Raw genomic sequence first — 11,523 nt, 5'->3', positions numbered from 1 at the left:
ATTTTGTTTAATTTTTATATATTATCTATTTTTAAGGATGTAGCATCTTCAAAATTATAATTAAAACTAAGTTTAGTAAAACTAATAAACTTATTAATATAGATCCTAAAGTTTTTTGTTATACAATATTTATTTTTTTAATATGGAATTCAAAATGAAAATACAAGAAAAATTATTTAAGATCAATAATCTATATGTAAAATTGTTTGTAGTCATACTTTTATAATTTTTCAATCTCTTTTTTTATTTACATAAGAGAAATGATGTTTGTGGTCAAAGGATGTGCAAACCCTACTCACTCTCTTTGAAAAAAGTAGATAAATTTAGAACCCACGTAAAAAAAATTATTTTGTAACGGTGGGTCTTACTTTTTTTTCTTCCAATAGAGTATGTAGAACTTATAAACTATATATAGTAATATTACTCTTTATATAAATATATCACACAAAAGAAAAAGAAATACGCAGAGCTTGCACATTTTAAGATTATATCTAGTATTACTCTTTACATAAATTGACCCCCTCTCAACACAATTGCTAGTTCCATCGCTGCTAAGTGTCTCTTTAGCATGCATTCAACAAATACAATATCATAAAGCAAAGCTACAGCTCGAGCATTTTATGCCCCAACATACCCACGAAGCACTCCTTGAATTCTAGAATAGTTTTTAACGGTTCTTTTTTGTAATTTTATGTACAAATTGATCCTAAAGACTAGGGCTTCTCTTCGCATGATCTAGAAACATGCAGTGAGACAGTACATTTCAGACTGCAACTCGATCCACTTATACTTGAATATAACAACTGCCTATAATCTATATATATATATATTGCCTACAGCCTAAGAACAAAATACGTGGCAACATTAATATGTATACAAATCTGTAGATAGATACAAAGGGGAGCAAGAAGAGGATCAGTTCTTGCACATAATTTTGCCTTGGTACCCGATATTTAGACATAATCGATTTACTGCTATTTTGAGGCAGCATCTGGACAAATCTCCTCTTCGTCCACCCGAACAAAACTCACTCGCTTCTGCAGATTTATATGGTCCAACAAAGAACGTTAGCATACATATACATACAGTTAATGCCAAGCATAAAAAAATGACTTTGGAATTGATAAGAAGCTAGGGCTCGTATTGAAACAAATCTTTCCCAAGAAATGGATGAAAAAGACTCAAATATGCATCATGTGCTTGAGATATTGATGCGTGTACGTAGATAGCCATAAATATGGAGGAAATTCAAAGAGCAAACGAAGAATAATTACGCAAATATATATATATACTCGCTTGATCTCATGTACTCTGTAGTTTTAAAAGTTTATGGTAATTAAGCACAGAATCAATTGTAAAAAAAAGGGAAGGTTCTAATATATAGATTTGAATGCCTATGTAGGTAGAGAGTTCACATAACTAAACTTGGAATAATAGTTCTATATATAAACTAATTATGGTATAGTCTACTAATCTAGAACAATACTGGCCGGGCGGTCCTATTTTTGTATAAATTAGGAAACAAAATAATTTAAAATTATAATGAGGTCATGATGCATGCTGAAAATCGCTGTCTATTTATTCTGATGGCCGTTTTCTAAGGGTTTGTTTCGAGAGGAAAACGCGAATCTTCACAAAACAATAAAAATGTAGACAGCAGCTTAGCAGTCCTAACGATTCTATTCATACTTTAGTGGTTGGAAATGCATAAGCACAACGGCAAGTGGCCCAAGCCAAGCCCAATCGCTAATTGAAGGGGTCCCTGGAATTACTCACTGACCATTTCATGGTCAAACGATATAACTGAAGTTTTCCCAATAATACCAAAATTGGGTCTGGGAAAATGGAATACATGCATTAATGATGGGAGGATGAAGAAAATATGGTAGGTAGCTAGTAACGTCCCGGCCAAAAGAATAAAATAAAACAAATCTTATGTACTTGACTTCGTAATTAATTCTGATATCATGGACATGTTGCATTTTTTTCATCAGCTCTCGATCCAAACCCTTTTGATCCCTCATTGCATGCAAGGGATCATTCATGTTTCGTCGATCAATTATTCTAAATTTTATTATTGTAATTTTTGGCGCAGAGACTAATTGCCTTAATTTGCTTCTTGGCCCATATTCTTGAAGCTAAATAGTATCAGCAATGGTAATTAGGAATAAAGAGGCAAACATGATAACAAAAATATCAAGATATATATATATACAAGGGTCAAGCTAGCCTCCTTAATTTGACGTCATTGTGACTTAAAAGATATATACGTGCATCCTTAGTTATCCCTAATAGTGCATTAATATGTGAGGGTCTTAAAAGTCAGATTTGGTCGACTCGTCCTTATCTTCTTACAATTTATCATACAGGGCTATCATGAAACTAGAAGGATTATGACTTTGATGAATAGACGTGCTTAAGCAAGTATACATGTCAGGTTCTATCAGTAAATGTGAATTGTTATCTCTTCCCCAGCTAGCCGTCAAGTGGCAAACTCTTCGGAAGAATTTAACTTGAAAACTGTTCACATGACCATTTCAGCTGGTCTCATCAATTTGACTTTGTTTTCATTTGTTCCCTATAATTAAACGTTTGACTCCAAAATTAGCTTCTCTGTTTTTTTTTTTTTTTTTTTTTTTTTTCGTGTTTCGTGTTTGGGGTGGCAAGTCGGCGACCATTAATATATATAATGACCAATTTATCTTCAATTATAATATTTAATGAAAAATTAGAATCGAAAACAAATTCTTTCATATTCTTTTGGTTGCCAATCATCCATTTGTTTCATTTTTTCATATTACTATGTCTCCGGAATTTATTCTAAATTGGCTTTTGACATTCTTAAGCAATGTGGTCTGTATGTCAGTCCAAATAAACCGGCCAAGGGCCCTTCAACATTCTTATGCACATGATCATGATCAGCAATTATTGATAAAACTCATATTATATGTTCAATATCAATAGCTTAATCTTCCACAATCCTAACAAGTCATATTTCAAGCATTAACATGAAGAAATTAATCATGAAAGTAGCTTAATTTATTGGGACAAATTCAAAAAACAAAAACAGCAAACGACGCACCTTATGTGCTTTATTGTTCTCTCCAATACTCCCAAAAGCCGGTTTCCATGGAGTTTCCCTGTGCTCGAACAGGCCATCTTTTACCTCCGGCACATCTCCGTTAACCTCTCCGGCTTGTTCCATATAAAGATCTAAGATCTTCTCGGCCACCTCCACCCCGTCTTTGCTTTCAGCCACCAATCTGGCCACTTGAGCACTCGGCAACCTTATCTTCACCTTCAATGGCCCAGTACGATCGGACACAACACTCGACGATGGTCTGCTATTGGAAAGGTCAGAAACCGTTCTTCGAGATAGCATCAAGCACTCGAGCCTATCCTTGGCACTCATGTGTATGCCACCGGACTGAGACCTTCTGGGCACCTTTTCCTCAGGAAACTTGGGTAGTTCTATTAAGAAGTAAATTTTATTGGGCTTGAGCTCTTGCTGGGGTTCCAATGGCTTGGCTCGGATGCCATAACGCTTTGCAGCCTCAGATTCCAACAAGACATGACCAGGATGGTCCTTAACAACGTCCCATGCTCGCATGGGGGTCTTGAACTTGAAGGTTTCCCCGTTGATCTTCATCACCTTAGCTTTTTTCCTTCCTCCTATACTGTTCCCCATCTCTCTCTAGATTAAGCTCCTTGCCCCTCAGAAAGGATCTCTTCCACCAAGCGTACCTGAATATGCCAGTACTTTTGGACACGATTTATATACTCGGGTTAATTTAATAAGACTTTGTCTGAGGATACATCCAACTAGCAGCCGAAAGTTGAAAAGATCAGCGATGATGCATGTGAACTGAATGGTCTGAAATGTGGGAATTCTATCAAGATTCCTCTTTTTATCTTTGTAAAATAGTAGTGGGAACTAAACCCATTCGAACATTAATGACATGAGTACCCTCTTGAAATGATTAGTAATATTTTGGAAACATAAAATCTGAACTTGTGAGCTAGCTAGCTGTTTTTTAACACCCAATAAGAAAAGCAGAGGGCTACCTAGATTCTTTTCATACCTTTTTGTAATAAATGTTAAGGTCTCTTTAGGGACAAAGTTGATTGCATCATGTGCAACCTCTGAAATGGATAAGGAATGTTGAAGATAAAGGGCCGAGCTTTCATCTGCAGATTACCTGTACGCATGACCTTAATGTCATGCACGTGATTGCGACACGATCATGTTGTCGATTGAGAAGTCAAAAATTTTGTACGATGATGCCGTTAATTAACTAATAATCATGTTAATTCTCAGCACCTAACTTGTATCATGTGGACTAATCTGTTAAAAAAGTTCACATCTTTCACAGTGGAAAACAGCCCTCGATCTCCCTTCCCTTAAATCCTTATCTTCCAATACAAACAACCTTCGATCATATTTCCGACTTTGAGAGATTTTGCCAATTAAACCAACTAAAGAAGATATTTGTCATCTATAATTATTAGCCATCAATATTTTAACATCTATTTTTCAAGAAGTGATATAATTTGTTGTTGCAGGACATACAAATCTCGCGCATTACTTTAAAAAAATAAATAAATTTAATATTAAAATAAAAAATTATATATATATATTTTAATAATAGACCTCAATTTTTTTCAAAAAAAAATAAAGGCAAAATTTATATACCTTAAAACTATCTAACATTACTCATACCTTTTTTTCTTTTTCTTTTTTAATTCTTAAAAATACAACCAAAATATTTTTGGCATTCCACGACCCAATATAAATGAGATTCTTAAAGCAGGCTCGGTTAGGTTGGGCTGAGACATACAATTAATAGGCCTGGTTAGGTTGAACTCTAAGGACGGCCTGCATGGCATTTCGCTTGCAATTTACAAATCACGCCGGCCTGAGTTTGAAGAGTTGATTCCCTGTAATGGCCAACTACTTATGAACGAAGGAATAAATCAGACCATATATTATAACAAATGGAAGTCCATGGTTTCTGTGACTATTAAAACAAAATAATATTCAATTTCTTTGGGGGAAATTTATATTTTGTATTTTCGAAATACGACTGGTTTTATAATTTGCATATAAACCATCAAACTTGGTACGTAATTGCCACTCAAACCTATCAAACTCTCACAATATCATGTACAATCAATAAAGATCACGTGACTGTTAAGATCAACGAAAATAAAAATATAATATTAATTAATTAGATTCATGGGACACAATTTTCTTACTTTTTTTAGCTATATATATTCGATATTTACTTGTCAAATTAAATGCTGATCAATATGCATTTTATATAGAACCCTAGTAGTCTATGGTACATATTATAATATATAAGCATATATACCATACATATACGTACAGCTTGCAAATTTAGACCAAGACAATGTGCCGGCGGTGGCGGGCGTGGTAAGTTGTCATGCACGCTAGCTAGCTAAGACCGGAATATTAATTTCCTTGATTACAGGCCAGTACTCCAATTTTCACGTACGATGAAATATCATATTCCAAATTAACCAATAACTTGTAAGATATCCAAGCTAGTCTCTGATCAGGTGCTTATAATTAATTAAATAAGGTCCCAATCTATCTAGCTAGCTAGCTACTTTCATTATAAAAATCTCAGTGCTATATATATACACACGGGCATACACGAGTCATGAGTTCAAATAGTGGGGCTTTATATATACCTCTTTGAAAGCCCTCAAAAAGGATTGGAGTACCAGTAACCTAATTAGGTTGGTAACGTGTGTTGCATTAGATAGATAGATACCGCATTTTCTTGGGCTTGTGCGACCTTGGAGTTTCTTAATTTGTTTTGGATTTCGAAGTTGTTACATACGTACCTTGCGGCGGAAGCCATGCACCGGGCGAGACCTAATAATTTCTCTCCTTAGTTTGTTATATATTTCCACATGGTCTATTATATAGTAGGTAATTAGTTCATCAGAATGACGTTAATGTAAAGAAAGATATGGGGTAATTAGCAATTCTCCTTCAGGATCCTTTCTCTCGCTCCCAAAAAAAAAAAAAAAACCTCCAAACCTGATTTGAGAAGCTTCCTCTCCTTTGCTCCTTTCTCCACCTGTTTCTCATTCTCATTCCTTTATTTCTTAGTTTATTTTTCTTCATTCAAGGCTGAAAATTTTAGATCAACAGTTTTTTTACAATTCTCGATAAACACGCAAAGCACAATAAGACTTTTAGGCCACAAATTGTTTGGAGGATAATGAAGGTTTTGCAGAAATCACCGTATGTGGGGCTCACGCGCCACTCCTTCCGACCACTCTTGTAGCCACACGTGCTGGATCACCAAAAACCTTACTACTAAATCTTTCAGACCTAACTTTTGTGATTGAAAAGAGATAAACTTATTGCCTTCACGACCTGTCAAAGTCTACCGAAGTTGTTTTAAATTATAATCCATCATTTTTCATTCTTATTTTCCTTATTATATACTAAAAATAAAAAAGAAGTTTGTCTCTTGGACAGTTGTGTCCATAGAAGTTGAGTAATTCCTTTTTATGAAGAGTGAGGTTGAATCTCTATTTAGGCAAAGTATTATCTCTTTAACATTTGTCTGTAAAAAGTATCAGCAGCAGTAAAGTTCAAATCAACCTAATAGTATATTGGTGGAGTTCTACATAATTGATATGAGGATATCTATGCACGTATCTGATCATGAATGTAAGTTTCTCTTTATAAATGAATAAATGATAACATTTTCTTAAAAAGAAAGAAAAATATGGAATATCATGGTGAACTCGATGGATCGGAGAAAATATTTAGGCCCAGATAGATCATTCCAGAATTCGGTTTGGCAACTCAGATTAGGCACAAAATTTTCAACTCAGTTTTCACAGTGAGATGAAATAAATATCCAAAGATTCCAAACGGTCATTTGACTCATTTACAAACAAAACCCAGATGTCTCGTTTGGTTTCAAAATTTTCTCTACTGTATATTGATATGACTATTCAGCCTGTCAAACAGTGAGCACTGTCCCTCCAACGTTACTCTCCACACATTACTACCCTTCCTCCACACGTTTGGCCTCATTTTTTTTGAAATTAAAAATCTATGAAATTTATTTTTGAAATTATTATTTTTTTTTTTTTTTTTTGATACATTTGGGGAGGGGGGTTTGGAACCCAAGACCTCCATTTTGGAGACTTGGGGGATTTTTGAAATTATTATATACATTATAATATAAATAAGAAGAGATTTTCGTACAGCTGATTATTTTCGTAAAAAAAATTATTATATACATTATTTTTTAAATATCTTCAAAATTATTCGATACAGGAAAATATAGAAAGCAATTTCGTAATTAATAGCATAATTTACATTTTATTTTCCTTTATGAACCAAATTCATTTATACATTATTATTTAAACCAAACAAATTTTTTGAAATTATATTGTAATTTATAAATTATTTTTCTGTATTTTTTAAATTATTTTATACATTCAAATATAAATAAAACAGATTTTCTAATTAATAGTGTCATTTATGTTATACTCTTCATTATTTATCCAAATTTTTCGAAATGATAAAGTAATTTTCAAACTATTTTTCTAAATTTTCAAAATTATTTTATACATTAAAAATATAAATCGATAATTACAAAAACTTTTCATCCATTGGGGTGGGATCCACCACATTTCCCTCTCTTAAAAAATTAAACTATCTCATCTTATTTTTATCTCTAAACATATGGAGACCTACTTACTTTTTCAAAAATAACTAAAAATATCTTAACTTTAATCATCTTAATACTATTTATAAAAATTTCAAAATTTTCATTTTATCTCAAACTAAATTGAACAACATGATAATAAAGAATTTCGAGATAAAAATTTTAAGTTTTAAAATATTTTAATATTATTATTATTTTAAAATTTAAAAAAAATTAAAAAAAATTAAATTAATTATTATATTTTATATAAAAATTTAAGAAAATGATAACGGTGAGGTAAAAATTTTAACGTGTCAAGCCGAAGCTAACCGAACCTAGTGTTTAGGTGATGATCCTGAGTTGTTATGTGGCCGTAGTGCTATACCGTCCAGCTTACTGCAGGGCCGCGGACTAGAGTACTGGCATTTGGTGAATTGATGAATTCTTTAGCTAGCCAGGTATATGTCGGTGAGTCTTATCATTTCTGATATATGTATTCCCCGCCGCCCTCGAGTGAGATCAAGATTTAAGGAAATCAAATCAATTTATTATACTACGTGATGTCCATATTACTTTTTTTTTTTAATTTAAATATAAGTACAATTAAATATTAATATATATATTAATTTAATGTAATTTATTAAAAAATAAATTTTATTAAAACAAATACTAATTTAAATTTTAAATATAAAAAAATTAATATTAATATGTAAATTAATACATAACTTTACTTATAAAAAACAAAACTCTTTTTTTAATTCCTATTCTTTCATTTTTCGGTTGGAACGGGTGTTGACTTTTCTAAACCTAACGAACTGTCCATGCACGACACTGCATGAATTATGTGCATAACTAATTTGATTAATAAGTTTGTTGGTGCATGATAGCCCCGGCCATATGTATAAGGACCGTTTGGTAGGGTTATTTTTTGTCCGAGACTTCTTGTAGGGACAGCTCCATCAGCTGTTTCCTACTTTTTTGAGGTAACGTACGTAGGACTTTATTCTATATATATGTATTTTATAATGTTTAATGAACTTTTGAAAGATTAACCAAGAGCATCTTTCTCAGACACCATTGCAAACTTCTCGCACTGACCAAAACTTTTAGAAAAGTTAATAATTTTCTATCAAACGAGCACCAACCAGCTTAGATGCACCCTAGCTCTACACATCACAATTTTTTAAATTTTTTATTATTTTAATTTTTTTTTAAGTTTATTCTTCTTAAATTAATTGAATTTTTTTATTTATTATCTATATATTAAATATTTGATAAAAGAAAAAAATAATAAAAATTAAAAAAAATATATAATATACATATAAAAATTATATAATGATAAAAAGTTGAATAGAATTTAATGCCAACAGCTAAAAATCTCAAAATATATTGACTTTCAGTACCTGATCTGTCAGTTGCAGCATGCATCTTCTACGCGTTAGTTCCAACGTCAATGGATGGATAATTATATATAGGGCTAGCTGAAAGATTAGTCAAGAAAGCTAAACTAAGAGAATCCCAACGCCCAATCCCCCCCATCATTATATGTGACGAATTAAAGCCAAAAGTAAGTGTCTTGTTTTTCTTTTATTTTTTTTTCTTTTTCCTTTTTATGTCTACTCGTAAGTCGGTAAAGAAAATTAATATATCGATCATTCACGATAAGTACGTACTATAAATTAATATGATAGTATTTAATTTATAATTTGTGTTTCAAAAAATTAAATATTATCATGTCAATATTATAAACAATTAATCCTAAATAATTTGTTTTATTAATGATGCTCTCTTTTGTACCAACTTATGAATAATAATTTTCCTTTATATAAATATATATATATATATATAAGTGCTATAGCTAGGTAGCTAACTAGGTATTAGGTTTCCTTTTCCTTTTATTTTATTTTATTTTTGGCCTTTTTCTTTTTAGCTTTCTTTTTTTAGCTTTTTACCGTATGCCCATTTTTCTCCAAATAATAGACTCGAATTATAACATGTCACATAGACCTCACACCTAAATTATTATGTATTAATATAGTTTAAAATAAACATTTATTTTTCTCTCTCATCCTCTTATTCTCTTTCTTCTTTCTCACTCTTTGTGCCCTCCTTCTCTCCCTCTCTTAAACAGAAAAAAGTCTAATTACAAACACACTTGTAATTAATATATGTACTAATTCATTATGATTGGTCAAAAAGTAAATTTTATTGAAAACAGTATTAATTTAAATTTTAAGTATGAAATAATCAGTATTAATATACAGATTAGTACACGACTTTATTTGTATATAACAAAACTCCTTAAACATTTCTTCAAATATCTCATCTCAGTTATGCAAATTCTCTAAGTTGAGATTAAACACTCTATTATTTGGTATGAATTTTTTTGTAGACATGACCATGCATCCATCTGTAAATGGAGTAGACAATGAGCATAGGAAAACACAAAAAATCATGGTGATCATTTGGTAAATAATCAGTTCAATAAAAATGATAGTATTAATAGTGTCATCGGAATGATAAAATTGGTCATTTTTGTAGAATAAGAGGAAACAAATATAGACTCTCCCATTTTCCCATGCCCTTTTCTGGGCTACAAATTTATGTTTTTCTTTTGTTTTTATTTATATCATTTTAATTAAGTTGTGTTGGATCTAGATATTTAGGTCTTTCCAGTAACCTAGATTTTGAGATGTTTTATGGACAATGCAATATTTGGGAAAGAAGAAAGAGAATCAGGTGGACTTCTATAATTTGCTATTTAGCGCTTGCTATGGTACGGCCATATTTAGACTTAGATGATGTGCTTAGCTGAAATGTCATTTTACTATTAGTCTCCGATAAACTTCTTCTATGGGATATACCTGCCTAAAGATTTTCTGTTGCTAAAATTTAAATTGGCAGTAGAATCGAGAATATAATCACGGCCATCATTTATCTTGAGCTTCAATTTTCAACCCCAACCACATCGTACCGTACGTATTAATTGAAGGGCTGTAATTTTTCTTTTCTTTTAAACTATTTTTTTTTCCTATTTCGTATGAATTATAAACGAGCTCTTGCTCTTTAATGAATTTTGTTATATATAAATATAATTATATATTAATTTATATATTAATATTAATTTATTCATATTTAAAATTTAACTTAATATTTTTTTTAATAAAATCTATATTTTAATTAATTATATTATATTAATACATCAATTAATACACAATTATATTCACAAATATACTTTTCCATCTTCAATACTGCAAAATTAACCTCCATTGCCGACAATCGAAACTACACACTAATATAGATAACAACAGCTGTCCTTGTTCCCAGCAAGATCAATTATGGAAAATACAAGGGTTGGTTCTAAGATATTAAATTCATCATCCCAACAAATAAAGATGACTGACTCTTGGACAGAACGTGAAATGACGTCTAACCTTAATTTGTGTCAGTCATAAAATCCTCACAAATCTCAATGCGTTTGTTGTTTTCATGACAACATTAATGGCTCGTATCTGCCACGACTGTAAATTCATTCTTTAAGATACCATCATAAACACATTCTAAATTTATACATTAACCAAAATCATTCCGATTTCTTTTATGCATAAAATCTACTGGCACTGTATTTTTATTCTTTTGGTTATATATATATATATATATACACACACACCAGTGGAGGCTAAACGTGCAGAGTAATTTGTTTAGTTGTATTTTTTAATTATCTTATACAAAAATTTATTCAGAATAAATTTAAACAAAAAAATAAAAATACAAACAAATTTTTTTTTCATGATCATTGTAATTCTAGGCCATATTACAC

General features: G+C 31.2%; 1 protein-coding gene across 1 annotated transcript; it reads right to left on the bottom strand.

The window, feature by feature from the left end:
* Positions 1–648: 648 nt before the first annotated feature.
* LOC122302871 (uncharacterized protein At1g66480-like) lies at positions 649–3,945 on the bottom strand. Its single transcript, XM_043114319.1, has 2 exons — positions 3,083–3,945; positions 649–1,037 (listed from the first exon to the last, which is right to left on the bottom strand). Exons 1-2 carry the CDS (start codon positions 3,686–3,688, stop codon positions 975–977), a joined length of 669 nt encoding a protein of 222 aa, XP_042970253.1. The 5' UTR covers positions 3,689–3,945; the 3' UTR covers positions 649–974.
* Positions 3,946–11,523: the final 7,578 nt, after the last annotated feature.

This window comes from Carya illinoinensis, chromosome 3 (assembly GCF_018687715.1).
Source record: "Carya illinoinensis cultivar Pawnee chromosome 3, C.illinoinensisPawnee_v1, whole genome shotgun sequence".
NCBI classification, from domain to species: domain Eukaryota; kingdom Viridiplantae; phylum Streptophyta; class Magnoliopsida; order Fagales; family Juglandaceae; genus Carya; species Carya illinoinensis.
This window is presented reverse-complemented; position numbering and strand designations above follow the sequence as displayed.